The sequence below is a fragment of the Dendropsophus ebraccatus genome, chromosome 8 (genome assembly GCF_027789765.1).
Source record: "Dendropsophus ebraccatus isolate aDenEbr1 chromosome 8, aDenEbr1.pat, whole genome shotgun sequence".
Taxonomy (NCBI): Eukaryota; Metazoa; Chordata; class Amphibia; order Anura; family Hylidae; genus Dendropsophus; species Dendropsophus ebraccatus.
The window spans coordinates 120,165,174-120,181,505 of record NC_091461.1 but is presented as its reverse complement, the minus strand read 5'-3'; the positions used below and the strand labels follow the sequence as shown (position 1 = coordinate 120,181,505).

Below are 16,332 nucleotides of genomic sequence, written 5' to 3'. Positions count from 1 at the left end.
TAGTAATAGTAAAAGTAAATGTCCCCTATAATGCAACCTCAATGTTTCAGTATACACTCGAGGATGAATTAAAGGGGTGTTCATAGGGTATAATAGGCTTAAAGCACAAGTGTGTCCGTGATTTTGTCCGGCACCATTCTCATCAGGCAGGGTAGTGAGACCTTTGTGTCGGTTTCTCTCTCCGTTGTCAGCTAACATGGCAGTAGAGAGGTTCCCTGCTCCGGTTTACTTTAATCCATGCTGCGTTATATAAAATGAAAATCTGGTGGAGCTGAAACCTCAGTATGAGAATGACCGGAGATAACCCCAGACATTCTCACGCGACCATCACCGGGAGGAGTCGCCGGAATGTACAATGAAGTGTGACTCACCGTACGCAAGGAATGAGAGTTACTCTCCATATCTGATGAGCCTCTAAGGGTGGTATTACACGGGCCGAGCAGGGCCCGATAATACCTGTAAACGAGCAGCGATCTGCTAGATCGTTGCTCGTTTACTGGGCCTATTACACGGCCCGATAATCGTTTGACAAGAGCTGCAAGGACATCGTTACCGATGTCCTTGCAGCCCTTGCTAAACTGGCATACATTACCCATCCACGTTCCAGGGTTGCTCCTGCCGTCCGCTTCTCCCTGCCGTCCCGTCCCGCTGTGAAGCTAGAGCGCGCACGGGACCCCGGGAGAAGCGGACGGCAGGAGCAGCCCTGGAACGTGGATGGGTAATGTATATCGTTAGTCGCCGGCCACGCACCGCTATTACACGCAGCGGTGCGCGGTCGGCGCCCGACGAAAATAGGGTCTAACCTATATCAATGATCAGCCGATGATCGTTGTCATCGGCTGATCGTTGCATTTATTACACGGAGCCAATTCGGCCGATTATCGTTCCGTGTAATAGTACCCTAAGAAAGCTACAAATTCACCACATTTACCTGAAATCTTATTACAGGTTTAATGAAAATGTGACGAATTCTAATGGTGCTGTGTGACGACTGGAAATAACCGCACTGGACTGAGAACGTGTCGTCCGCTTGTTGTTACCTTGTTTATTTGCAATTTTTGCTCTCACAGTGTTATTGTTTTATTTAACCCTTTGAAGACATGGACATATTTCATTTTTGTGCTACGGTTTTTTCCTCCTCGTGTTTAAAAGGCCATAGCGGTTGCATTTTTTCATCTACAGACCCACATGAGCCCATATTTTTCGCAACACCAATTGTAATTTGCAATGACAGTCGTGGTGAAATTGGGAAAAAAAAAGTTTTTTTTTCTTAATTTCGGGGGATTTTGTGTTTATGCCCTTTGCCCTATGGTTAAACTTACATATTATATATGTTCCTCAAGTCAGTAGGATTTTAAAGATGGGTAACTTACAGTATATAACTTAAATTTTATTTGACAACTTTTAAATTTTTTCATTTTTTTTTTATTAATTAAATGTTCTTAAAATTGCTCTATGACCATGCTTATAACGCTTTTACCCTTTGATCTATGGGGCTGTGTGAAGTGTAATTTTTTGCGCCACAATCTGTACTTTCTATCGTTACCTTGTTTGCATACATGCAACTTTTTGATTGCCTTTTGTTACAACTTTTCTGGATTGGATGTGACTAATGGTGGTTTTACACGGAGCGATAATTCGCCCGATCGCACGATTAACGATTTTGAATGAACGATTATTTTTTTTATAGCGATCGGCGTTTAGACGGAACGATACATCGTATGGAATATTCGTTTTGCGATCGCTTAAGCCTATCTCACACATAGGGGAAATCGTTGAAAGACTGTTTACACTGAACGATCTGCGAATTTTTCGCGAACGATCAACGACGATTTGAGAACGTATTGAAAGATCAAAATGAACGATTTCTCGCTCGTCGTTTGATCGTTCGCTGCGCTTACACGTACGATTATCGTTTGAATTTGACCGTTATCGTGCAAATTCGAACGATACATCGTTCCGTGTAAAACCACCATAAAAATCATCAATTTTGTGCTTTCACATTTTTTGGCGCTTACACTGTTTACCGTGCATGATCAGGGATGTGATAATTTTCAGGCGATTACACACGAGACAAGACCAAATATGTTTGTTCATTTATTTATTTAATTTTTTTTTTATTTATAAAGTGGGAAAAGGTTTTGGCAACCTGGCCGTACCTTTTACGAAAACATACGCTATTGGCAACAATGGCCGTACCTTTTACGAAAACATACGTTACCTTACTTTTTATAGGATCCTGTCCGGAGCGTATTCACATCCTATAAGCTCCGGCCGGGATCCCTTGTGGCGCCGCAAAGAACTGACATGTCAGTGTTCTGCGGCCGCTATTCAGTGAATAGCGGCCGTAGGTAACAATGTCAGTGCACACTATGAAGCGAGCGGCTCCGGCCGCTTGCTTCATAGTGTGCTATGGGGAGTTCTGATGCAGTCGCGCGCTGATGCGCCCACATCAGAACTCTGCGGCAGGAAAGATCATCCGGCCAGTACTGCAGTACCGGCCGGGATGATTTTGTAGAGACCGGCCGCTCCGTGACCCGGCCGGGATCTTACGCCATGTGAACATGGCCTAAATATGTAAGCTATTTAGATATTATAAATGATATATAAATGATAATTTCTCAACATCTATGCATCAGACATTGGACATCCAATAATGGTGGGAAATGTGATATTTTCATACATTGTATGTTGCAGCCGATTCAATGCATCTTGCATCACTGCCTCCTGGGTTGTCCTTCCATGTACATTTCTGGTAGGTACAAACCACTACATACCAGTAACACCCCACATGATGACCCAGTCATCCATTTATCATTATTTGGCCCTGATCTAAATCGCTCAGATCCTTACACTTTCCTATTTCTCCCGCTTTCCGTACTGCACATCAACCTCAGTAAGTCCATATCACACAAGGCATTGCAGCTTGCCAGGGTTGCATAGCCGCATACCAGGCAACAGGCCCATGCTAACCCCTGTCCATTAACACTATGCCTATTAGCCTCAGAACTGGACCACTGAGCAGAGGAAGATGGTGGGTTGGTCAGCTGAGTCATGTTTTTATTTAAGCAGATATGGCACCAGGAGGAAGGAGATCACAATGGGCAATCAGTGGGGTGAAATTAAAAAGGACTATATGCTCACCTGCCTCCCATACCCTGCCCGGGTGTCCTCTTCCCTCTGGTACATCACCAGATTGAATGTCCCAAGCGGGTGGGATTTAATCTGCTCAGCAAATCAGTTACTACAGCAGTGTCCCACCCCAATCACTGGCTGGCTGAGCAGGGAATCCGTCAATTGGGTCGGAGGGGAGATAAGAAGATGGCTGGCTGGGAGCGAAACACAGCCCTCCAAGGGCATCAGGACAGTTGAACATAACTTCTTTTTAATGTTCCACCACCCCCAGCCCCAAATAATTTTTTTTGCCACAAGCCAGACTTCTTCTTTGAATGAACCACATTAAAACAGCTAAACAATGGCAGGCATTTAGCTGCTAGTGTGGTTCAGAAAGATTGCTCATCAACACTTGCCTGTCCACCCTCCCCTGGTGTCCCACACTGACCTCAGCCGCCTAAACTTTCTGACCGAGACAAGAGACAGCGCCACAGCCGAGGCAAGATTGACAGTTCACCAAGGCAATCACTGGTTGCGATGTTGTCCTGTCTCAATCCGTGATGGGCTGAGTTGCCTGGAAGCGGCTGCGATCAACGGGGAACACCAGAGACCCCTATGAGGATACCGGGTGAAGATGGACAGGTCAGCATACCCTTTTTTTAAAAAATGTTTTCTATGTGTATGAAATTGTGTGGCCGGGTTTGTTATGAACTTTGCACTTCGATACCAAACCGAGCTTTTAAAAAAGTTTGTAACAAATCTCTGTAAAGTTCGGTTCTCTCAGCTCTATTCATGGCCGCCAACAAGAGTAAGGGTCCTATTAGACAAAGTGATTTTTAACAATTACCGATAAAGGATGGCAAACAAGATCGTTTATCGCTAACTTCGAAATCGTTCACCATATTACACAGAACGATAGTCGTTGGTTATGATTGCTACTACGATCGTTTTCTCCATCTGATCCCAGCAAAAAAAGGAACAATATGGAATTACAGCGAACGTTTAGCCGACGATTAACTATGATTTTGCGGTCAGCACGTAAAGAACAATAAACAATTTCTCGTTGATCATTTGATTGTTGCCTGGCTTTACACAAAACGATTATTGTTTAAATTTGACAATATAACAATAATTTGCACCATAATTTCCCCGTGTAATAATTATTATAGAGATTATTCCAGGTAATGACTTTATCTTTATTACGGTACTGTGTGTACAGCCACATAATGTCACAGTGGATGTGTGTATGGCTCCCAGACTGACTGGCACTCCTGATAAGCGTTTGCTGTAGCCAGCTCCTGCCTTTGTTTCCAGCTGGTTAATGAGCGGGATCAATATTACGGAGCATTTTATATTTCTTTCATTACTGTAAACCTTCTCATAAAAACAGAAGAAATCGCCGCTGTGCAGTTAACAAGACACAGGTGCCGCCGATTAACCGATCAGCGGGCCGCTGCTTGTCCTGCAGGTAACATCCCCTATCATGCAGCAATAGTACAGGAATACATGGCCCCATATAGACCTGACCAAGGCCCCCCGAAGCAGCGGGGTAGGTTTGTACCAGTACACACATATTAAGTGTAAGTATTCTCGCCTAGGTGGAGAGTAATTGGCAGTGATTTTAGTGCAGGAATGGGTTATTACTTCCATCGGTAATGGGGGATAATGGCATTTGTCTGGGACCCCAGAGGTCATATTGCTGCCAGCCAATTATACAGGAAGAAATTTCTATTGTTTCGTACAATGCAATGTACATATTTGCCATTTTGAGTACATGTATGTGAATTATGGGGTTCGGAAGAGAGATGTTCACTTTTAGGGTCCTATCCGCATTGGGTTGACATGGTCTCTCTGTGTTTGAGTATTTTGCCTTTCCAAAATATTACTAGTGGTAGAGATTAGAGATGAGAACCTGAGTTCAGTCTAAGTTTTAGTCGAAGTTTAGTTCAGCACAAACTGGAACCTTGGGTGGTTTGTTTAGGCAAAAAGGAGAAGGAGGTAGAATCAGATGACCTCAAGGTAGCCCATGAGTTCTTGCAAACAGCCAATCAGAAGACAGTATAATAGTGATTATAGATCCACTAGATCTGCATAGTGCTTGATCAAGCATCAGGGTGCTCAGGAAAAGTGGCCATAAATCTTCCCGCCAAAGTTCTTTATTCTGTCTTTCAGAAACCTATTACATTTCATTGTTCTAATTTTTGTATATTTAATTTAAACATCCCTTCAAGGGACGAAAGATACAAGTATTAGAACAAATAAATTTAGGTATACCAGACACCCTACACTCTGCCAAGCAGGGGGCATCTAGTTGAATGCTCGAATCTCCCATTGATATAAATGGGGTTCGTTACTCAAAACATTTCTTTTTTTTTTTGTTACACTTATTCTTGTGAAAAGCAGTGCATGGAGGATTTATGTCACTTTGCCCTTTTTAGGATGTCAATCCTGTTCCTACTTTCTTCAGCTCAGCAGGGGACCGGAAAACACCATAGTTAGTATGGTTAGTGGTTAGGTAAGAATAGGGTGTTTATGATTTTCTATGATGCCCCAGCACTATATCAAAAATTTTAATGGCTTGAGTACCCCTTTTAATAGTACATTTTTCCATGAAGAAGAAAAAAAAAACCTATTTAGTAGTGTTGTGCCCAATCAAGCATTGGGGTGCCGTCAGATATATCTTCCATCTGGGGCAGAATCTTATTACATTTTTTTCGGTCAAATTTTTGTATATTTTGTCTCTTAGGGGGATGTGTAAATGGGATATACAAAAATTTGACCGAAAAAAATGTAATTGTATTTTGCAAGACACATTAGAACTTCAGCAGTATGCCGGAAATTGCCAGCATCCGGCCAAAGGTCTAATGGATGAAATATACAAAAATTAGAACAAAAAAATTCAATAATCTAACCAGGCATCCTCCGCTGGACAGGGGGCATCTGGGTAAATGCTTGAGTCTTCCATTAATGGGAGATGGTGTTTATTACTTCAATGGTGTTTATTACTCGAGTTGCGCACTCAAGCATTGTCAATATAACCATTGCAGTGGTTTAGGGGTGGGGAGGAGGATTTCCATAATGACAGATTCCCATTGGCGTTCCAATGTATGTATTTGTTTACAATTTCTTATCCGATGACATTTACCCTTTTTTCCCTCTCGAATATCAATATTGAATGGTTATCTCGATAAACCAGAGAAGACGTAATTATCTGGAAGAAATTAAATTAAAAAAAAAAAAAGTAATTTGATGATTTGCCGTGATGAGTTATGATATATGAGTCCAATTTTTGGTAATGTTCTCAGTCTACCTTCGAGGTACTTGAGATGCAAAGCACGCCTTCCAAATTGCTAGAGTTTGTGTGATGTAATTAACTTTCCCCAGCCTCCCACACGTACTTAAAGGAAAGGGCAAAGAAGTTTGCGTTTCCTGTCCTGACTTTTGGACTCTGTGATAAAAGAAAGGTGCCGGATTCTTGTTTCTTCCGTGAACATTTTATGGCTGATCCAAAAAGCAATTACCGGACTAAATTTAGCCTGATGCGAAAACACAGCAGATAAAGTCAGTTGTGAGCAAATCTGATGATGCATACAGTCCTAATGCTTTTTCGCAGCACGCTGAACACCTGCTCTGCAGATGTTCCCCTATTAAAGCGGAGTCCATTTAAAGGTGCATCCCCTCTGACTCGGAAGAAAAATGGGTTTTTATATACAAAGCCTGTAAACTTTTGCTGGTATGTTACTAAGGCATCAAGAACATGACAGAACTAGTATCTATAAATATATATATATATATATATATATATATATATATATATATATATATGTACAGTATGCTTTCAGAGGACAATTTCCTTGTAAGCAACATCCAGTTGAACATGACACTTTATTTTTTTTCCTGCATGAATCAGACAGATAAAAAAAACTCTCTACGCTTCCTCTGAAATTAGAGATATACAAAGGTACAGGCTATATTTAGTATAGCTGCTTAGACCGTTATAAGAGCCGTTTTAAAGGATCCATGTATTTCAGAGCTTGTAGAGAGCTGTGATTTAGCCAAATATTGGCCCATCCCCAACAGAAGAGGTGCAGAAGAAGTAGAACTCTCTCTGCCCCAGACTATTGCTGAGCGGAGAGGCCGAACTGTTCGCAACGTTTTCCGACCCCGAACAGTTTGGCCTCTCTACTCTACAGTACCCAAGACCACTTGGGTGGTTTTAAGCAGGGAGCAGCTAGATCCTCCATGCCCATAATGTGTAGGGTTATTGCTGGCCCAGGAGGCAGGTGTATGACATCACCTTAGCGTGGTGGAATGGTACACACTATTTAATGACATTTTATGATAATAAGAACCCATTTTTTTCTAGAGAATTTCAATTAAAAACGTTCTATATTATCCATCCATCTTAGGCAATTGCCATGTGCTGCTGTTCTTTTTTATGTTTGTCTCTGTATTTAAGCCTTGGCCCCATGCATTGGTGTATTTCCACACGGGCTTAACAATTTTTTGTTATCTTACTAAGACGTCAAAAGTTTTTTTGTTTTTTGTTTTTTTAGACAGGGCAGTTGTAATGTAATGTTTAAATAGAATTGAACTGCCTTAAGCAAGTGGTGTTGACTAGACTGGAGAATAGAGATGAGTAAACCTCAAGAATACTCAGGTTAATCTGATTTTGATTCATTGATCACCAGTGCTTGAAAAAGTTGGATGCAGCCCAACGGGAGTAGTGGAAAACATGGAAACAGCCTATGGCCTATCCATGTTTTCCAGGCAGTCTTAGGGCTGAATCCAACTTCTTCCGCCATTGGTAATCAAATGCAGAGCATTAGAGTTCAGAAGAACCCAAGCATGCTTACAAAGGTTGTCCTGGCAAAATCAACTTTTCCCCTATCCACAGCATAGGGGAAAAAGTAAGAGATTGCGTAGGGTCCGACCTCCATATCCCCTGTCAATGTCGGGTCACAGGCTTCTCTGTTATGAATACTGCACATGACCTGCAGCTCTATTCATTCCTATGGAGCCACCGGAAAGAGCAGAGTATATTGGAAGAGCGCTGTGCAGTCACTTGCTATACCTGCAGCTTTATTCATAACAGAGAAGCTTGGGCCCGATACGGAGATCGAGGGGGGTACAATAGTCAGACACCCCACAATCTCTTACTTTTCCTCTATCCTGTGGCTATTTTGCCTGGACAACCTCTCTAGTGGAAAACATCCCATGGCTTATAGTCTACCGAATCCTCTATTGCCCAGAATGACCTTTCTCCACATCAATATAAAAAATACCTGTTTTACATTTTTACCATCACTAAACTGCACTTCTTTAATCTGTTTGCTGAACAAATCATTCTATCATCTCTAAACTAAATACAGAATAAAGACTCAGGCTCCTTAAGTTTGACTGGAGGTTCAGACACTAAACCTGTGCTGGGCAGACGGTGCAGTACAGTGCGTGTACACTGCTACTCAATAATCCATTAAGACCACCACATGATCAGAGCCGATCACAGAGAATATCCTGGATTATTTATGAAGACTTGTGTAAGAAGTAAAGTGATGTTGCTGAAATCAGCCAAAAAGGATATTTACTGAGCTGGCTGTAGTCAGAGAGTTGGAATCTTATCATTTTGTACTATTTTCTATCCTTAAATAAGTAAACATTTTATCGTTCTGCTTTCATTCACTTACTGTGTACTGTGTTTTGTTAGCAAAGTTTCAAGAGACATTTAACATTTAAAAAAAAAAAATCTATGAAAATGACATAGAAACCAATCAAGAGCAACCTGTCCAAATCCAAATATGTTGTCAAAATGCAAACAAACACCTTCATCTTTTTGCATGACTAAACTACCAGTACTGTTCATACAAGAACAGGGACTCCGGACCATTCAGAAAATAGTAGAACGTGGGTCTCCAGCTTCTTAAAAATTTATTTCTTTATTGTGGCGTAAACATCTAAAACGGCAAACGGCTTAAAAAAACTGTTGTTTTTTTTTTCTTCATTGTGTTACTCCAGCCCATTGCCAGACTATCTGTTCTTGTAGGTACAGTACTGGCAGTACTTCCGCTCCCTGTACTGTACTGTACATTTGCCAGGCAGAAGAACACATGATCCAGCAAATCTAACAGCTAGAGTGAAAATTGGCTAATAAGAATAACTGAAACTGAACATGGCTTTTGTCCCATTTATTGTGATTTTTTTGACACTTTATTGTCCACCAACAATTAACAGAAAGAACATGATTTTGGTAAAAGGGGCTTGACTTAAAGCGAAGTACCATCAGGCATATGGCTTCTTTTTTCACCTTAGAAACTCAGCGCTGGTGCAGGGATCCAGGTGGCACAGTCCTTTTTTTAAAGGTCACCCGGTTCCTGAGCTCGGTGCTGGTCTCCTCCTGAGCACTGGCCCAGCTTGGAGAAGTGGGGGTAAGTCCACCGCCCCACAGTGTGATGAAGCCCTCTCCCAGTGCTCCAAGCTGATGCCCTGGAAAAGACCTGCACGAGCGCGGGAACCATGGCATTTCAATGAATTAGAATACTTAACCATGACAGGAGCGATGTAAAGCTACGGACATAGTCAGATAACTGATAAGGAGATACAATAAATGATACCTGTCTCTTAGTTCATGTTATAGAATCATATTTTCCATCTAAGCTAAGTGTAGAGGCTGGGCTGAACTGCTGCATGCATGTGCCACACACTGTCCTGCATGATTGATGTACAAGGCTCAGTGCTGGAAGGCAAGCTGTGAGGTGTGGGGGAGGGAGAAGACATGCATACTCCAGCTCAGCCCAGCCTCTATACTTGAACTTAGATGGAAAACATGATTATATAACTTTGCAAACAGTCTTAGCTAAGAGAAAGCTCATTTATGTTATCCCTGATCAGCTATGGTTTTTTTGGGGGCTCTGAGCGTCATATAGAGCTGACAGACCCCCTTTCAGAACAGTATCATTACTCTACTTTTATGCTAATTCTTATCTAAAATCTTCTGTATTCATATTCCTCAACAATCTGTTCTTCAAAAATGTTAAAACCTCTTGATTTGTGAGACTTCAGGCAATCTGCTTTTAATGGCTTCGTGAAAATGATTTCTGTCTTTTAACATTTTGATGTATTTACACGTGATTGTCACCGATTTGCAAAAAAGTCATCTTCAATGCGGGGCGGCTGCTAGGTAGGTTAGGTAAACTTTGTTTTTCAGGCGGTTTATAACCCACAGGAAGCGATTTTGAAACAACTATAAAGAAGCCATCAGTCTTGGTCTCACACCTTGGTGCTTTAGAGAAAAGTTGGTATTTCTGACAAATACCCATAAAATGTCAGTTTATTTACTCGTCTCAGAATCTTTATTTTTCATAGGTTTCTAAATCACAAACAACCAGCGATTTCATGTCCTTTAAAAGGTTCACTGTGACATGCCAGGAGTTTAGTTTAAAGGGAGTAGAGATGCGCACAACTGGAGCATGCTCGAGACCGATCATTCGGCATTTGATTACCGGTGGCTGAAGACGTTGGATGCAGCCCAAGGGAATTCGGGAAAACATGTATACAGCCACAGGCTATAGGTTGTATCAGTGTTTTCCTGGACTCCCTAGGGTTGCATTCAACTTCTTCAGCTGTCAGTTTTGACACCTGCATGTAAATGTCTATTTAGCCCAGCATGGCGATTGGCTCGCACCTGCTAATAGCCATGGTCCCCAACTGCTGACAGCAGCTGGGAAGCTGACACAGAGTGACCCCTTTTTTAAACCCCTTAGCTGTGCCATGACGTAAATATGCATCATATGTCATTAAAGGGAACCAATCAGCCCAATTGGGCTGATATGGTTCCCAGGAGCGCTGTATAAAGCTCCTGCAGCAGCCACGGCACGTACCGGCTGCGGCTGCTGCAGAAACTTTATACCCGAGAAAAACGAGTTTTATTCCCCGGGCGCGTGACAGGCAGAGGCGGTGAGGTAGCCATCTGCGGGGCCCCCTGCCCATGTCTAGTCACCGCTTTCTGCCTGTCAGCGCGCTCGGAGGGGATGAATGGCAGGCAGAGAGGTTTGTTACTGTCTTTCTGCCTGTCAATCATCCCCTGCCTGACAATGTGACTGGGACCAGGGCATCGGAGGCACGGGGACAGGTGAGTTCAGCTCTTTTCCTGCCTCCACCAGCCTGACTGCAGTTTTTGTCCTTCCATGGGACCTCTCCTTTGAAGCTAAAGGATCAGACTACATAGAGTTATATATATATATATATATATATATATATATATATATATATATATATAATTTTATATATAAATTTTACATTGAACTTTTTTTCTTTTTTTTTTATAAAAACCATTGAACTATTTTTGTATTTAAATTCGGCTTTCATAAAAATATTTTTCATGGTTGAAAACATTTCTGCTGCCACACTATTCTGATGTAAAATGTGCTTGTTGCGCTTAAGTGATTTCCATGTGTTGCCATACCCTCGGCCGTACGCCACATATTATTTTTGCTCCGGCTGCATATTTATTTTACTGTTTTGCTGTAACATACTCCATAATTTTCATACCAAGTAATGTCACAAAAACAAACGCTCTGTTGACTGCGCCGACTCCTGCCCTGATCTCTGCTTCGTGTTACTGCAATTTGTGAACATTAAATTCATCACTAAAAAGAACCAAATTGGCAGGTATGATAACACCGGTATGACATGGATGGAGAGACCGGTGACGGTAACGGGAAGATCAGCCAACAGGTGTTTCCTGATATCAATATCAATAAAAAAAAAAAAAAAAAAACTACTGACTAAAAGAGTACTGAAAATAAAAATCTACTTAATCAGTGAAGCCAAGTTATTACTCTATGGGTGTAACTATCACGGTTACAAGTATAGCAGTTTCTGGACTCTGCAATCAAGGGGGTCCCTCTCCACTAAGAGCATCGAAAGGGGTCATGGAAAATGGAATGCAGATGATTTTGATCAGAGGTGTCAAACCTGTGGCTCTCCAGCTGTGGCAAACCTATTGTTCCCATCATGTCTGGACAGTCAAAGCTTGGGCATGATGGAAATTGTAGGTTTGCAAGAGCGTGAGGGCCGCTAGTTTGATATTCACGACTAGAGATGAGCGATCCGAGATTCGTTATGAACCAAACTTTTTGCAAAGTTCATATTGAGTTATGCTCAGCCAATCCCTGGCTGTGGCGCTGTCTCAGTGAGTGATTGGCTGAGTGGACTGTCAATCCAGAGATGAGAATGACAGCCTGCTCAGCCAATCACTGACTGACTAAGACAGGACAGCCAGTGATTGGCTAAGTGGGCTAGCTCTATCGTCTCAGGAAGTAGAGGAGGCTGGGATCAGTGGGAAACAGGTAAGTATGATGAGCAAACTTTAATGCCATCCGTTTACATGGGACGAATAGCTTTCTAAGAAATGCTCATTACCAGTAATCTGCCTATAAAGTGACCCTAATTTACAAAACTTTCTCTTAGATGACTCTCTCTTCCTGTGTTCACAAGCTACCCCCCTCTCATTTCTCCCCTCTCCCTTCCATAGAGTTGCCTTGCTTGTATCTTGATCCCAGAGCTAGCTCCAAGGTAGGACTGATTGATGCTTAAAGACAGGAAAATGAAACATTTATGTCCAATAAGGTATATTACAAAGTTTCTTATGTTCATTTTATCAACCAATGCAAAGTTTGTTGAAATGACGATGCCCATATAAGATGTCTTGGACATGTAGAACCCTATTGTATGGTCCCCAAGTTATTGTATGGTCCCCATAAGCTCTATACTTTCTCCACTTAGGACAAAGTTCCATACATTTGGTTGCATGGATGTTCATGTTTATTGTTCTCTTCTTTTGCCTTCCAGAGAGTCATTTTCAACATCGTCAACTTCAGCAAAACAAAAAGCCTTTACAGAGATGGCATGTCTCCAGTCGTGAAGTCTACGAGTCGTCCTAAGTGGTAAGACACTCGTACCATATAATTTTAAGAATTCTGTGTGTTTAGAATTGCCAAAACAATGTTGCTGCCACCCTAACATTTCCGTGAGCCTTACACCATGATTACTGCCAACCACATCAACAGCTAAATCCCTCCGTTTATGGCATAGGTTCCATTTTTGTTGGATATCAGAGGATCAGGAATTTTACAATATAATGTACCAGAGTATAGTGTTTTTATTTTATTTTATTTTAATGATTCTGAAGAACTAGACAAGTTTAAATGACAAATCCAAAAGTTTTCAGTCATTTAAATTCTAAGGACATTTAGTTACTTGTGTAAAAGTTTATACAATGAAACCTCATAGTGATCATCAGGAAACCATCGGACAGAATGGAAGTGATAATGGTTAGGATTGTCTTCTGAAAGTGATTTCTGTTTGACAAGCAAATTATCTAGATAGTATTTGATTTTGATATCTGAAATATGGAATATTATTTAGAATTAGATCACTTTCTAGCCACTTTTTGAGTCCAGGTACAATAGCTAGTCTGACTAATATACTGTATTTATAGGACACTATGGTAAGATATAACAGTCCTGAAATTGTGTACACGATTAAAGTACCTTCTCAAGTCTCAGTGTCACTTCCACCATTTAATCAACAGGAAAATAAAACCTATAGCCATTTCCTTTTGTCTTTATGATATAATTTTGATAACTTTATAACTTTTCATATGTTACTGCCCATGGTGAGACTATTTATTACTTCAATACTTGTTATTATCTATTCAGTCTCCTTCCCCCAGTTCGGAACTGCTACTTTCTGCTACAGACACAAAAATTTGTATGTAAGCTTTTCTCTCTGTCTCCCCCTCCCTTCTGAGATGGCTATTGTAAACAAGTCCCTGACTGGCTTTATCTGCAACATTGTAGCTTCTATGCAATGCTGGAAAGGTTATTTAAAGGTTAAGTTGCTGATAAACTCACTGTGATTAACCCTCCCAGCATTACAAACAAGCTACAGTGTTGCAGATAAAGCCTGCCAATTTTATGGGAATAAATGCTGACCTACACCAGTTTCTAATACTACCGAAATACCCATCTGCCACTTCATTTACTTAGATTGAAATATAGTAACTATAAAGCCAGATCAGTCATCATCATATTGTGTTTATTTATTTTTGACCTTCACTTGACCTTCTTGAATCTAGACCACCGCCAACAACAGCTGGTCACATTGTATAATTTAGACATGGCAGTGTCAATCCCTATGAGTGCAATCTATACAGCTGACAATGGCATCTACCTGGTGCAGAGGATGGAGTTAGACCCCCACCTATCTCCACAAGTAGTTCCTCATGTTCCTGTGCAGCTCGGTTGCAGTCACTAAGATTCTACAGTCCAATTGTTCAGCATTTGAATATCGGTGGATGAAGAAGTTCTATGCAGTCCAAGGGAGTCCGGGAAAACATTGATACAGCCCATGGCCTATGGCTGTATCCATGTTTTCCAAGACTCCTTAGAGCTGCATCTAACTTCTTCAGCCACCGGTAATCCAATGCTGAACGATCGGACTTGAGCATGTTCAGTTGTCATCCCTAGAATATGCCCGATTGACTTCAATGGTCCAAACTCAGTGACTATGTCAGGGTCATGTCCCTCGTGAACAGTATATGTAACTTGTTTTGGACTAAAAACCGTGGATTGCAAAACTTTTTGAGTCCGAGACAAAAAAGAATATGTTCTGGAAATAACTCTTTAAGTAATAACATTATGTAAATGAGCCTTCTAGGCTCGGTTCTACTCTAAAAATTTTCAGATTTTCTGCTTCTTTTGCAACCAGCCTATATGGATATATTATATTCTGTTGTTACAGAATAAAAGAGCAGATATTAGGAGGAAACAGAAAAGTTAAGTCTTAGCCTTGCAGGAAACTGACAGCCTGTTCTTCTTTTGCAAAGCCGAATGAGCACAAGTTTGGAGGACTGTCAGCTTGTGCAATAAAGTTTTTGATTGATTAAAGTGAGTGCGGTTCGGGGGTTACTCTATCCTGCATGTCTCTTGTAATCAGACCGGGCAACCAAGACAGCCTGACAGGCACCAGGCTAATTTTGCAAAACTCTTCCCGAGTACAAAGCAAGTTGCTGCAAAAGCAGCCGACCTATTAAATGGTAAAGTTTTGCAAATACTCCGAGTGGGGATAACAAAATGCTATAACTCTACACCGTTCAGCAAGCCCATTATCACGTTGGGGACATTAGTGCTATGGAAGGAGATAATGTGTTATGAGTAACTACTGACCACCCATCACCTGAGGTCTTTTAATAGTCATATGAACCTTCCTAATTAGTATTTATAGAGGATGGAACCTCCCCATGGACCGCTATCTGCAGCTGGAAGTACTTGGTTGAGAACAGTTAAAGAGACTTTATGGGGGTGGATTGTTAGGCCCATGTCATGCGTAAAGAAGGGAACGTAGCCATTTCTTTGCATGCTTTCTTATAAAGACCACGGGACCTGGATATATTAGGAGCTACAGTTTACAGTACTGCAGAGTCGGACTGGCCCACCAGAGGACCGGAGGATCTTATGGTGGGCCCCTAGCTCAGAACCGGCAGGAATACTGACTGACATGTCGTTTATCACTAATTCTTTATTGGTGGGCCCCCAGGATCATTTCCTCTGGTGGGCCCCAGGTACCCGGTCCGACACTGCAGTACTGTATGGTACGATGAAGAAATAAGAAGATTTCATGATAAATATTGAATTCTTATACACAGTAGTTTTTTATAGATTAACAAGGTTTTCTGAGGGTTTAGACTTTGGTGGTTATCCTTGGGTAGGCCATCAATATCCAACACTCAGGAGCTGTAGCACCCAGTGAATGGGCAGGACCCCCAACTCCATACATTTTGTAAAGGGCATGACTAGAGATGAGCAAACCTGCCGAAAGTTCAGGTTCCCACAAACCGCAACGATTGGCATATGAATCCTGCTGTCTGCAGAAGGTGAATGCAGCCCTAGGACCGACTGAAAAACATGGATACAGCATATGGCAGCAGGATTCAAAAGCCTATTGCTTCCTGGATAACATGGTGATATCACTTCCTGGATAACATGGTGATGTCACTTCCTGGATAACATGGTGATATCACGACCCAATCTCAAAGCTGTGCGGGCTGTGGCTGCTGGAAAGGATGATGGCAGGGGGATGCTCAGTATCCCTCCAGTGCCCTGTGTCCCTCATTGTACCCCTGCCATCATTCTCTCCAGCAGCCACAGCCCGCACAGC

At 41.8% G+C, this 16,332-nt stretch overlaps 1 protein-coding gene across 1 annotated transcript in view; it reads left to right on the top strand.

The window, feature by feature from the left end:
• The window catches only part of AGBL4 (AGBL carboxypeptidase 4), a 642,192-nt gene that overhangs the window by 392,764 nt on the left and 233,096 nt on the right, over positions 1-16,332 (top strand). The window contains exon 4 of the mRNA XM_069981925.1: positions 12,964-13,058. Coding sequence (XP_069838026.1) covers positions 12,964-13,058 — 95 coding nt within the window. The remainder of the gene's footprint in view (positions 1-12,963; positions 13,059-16,332) is intronic.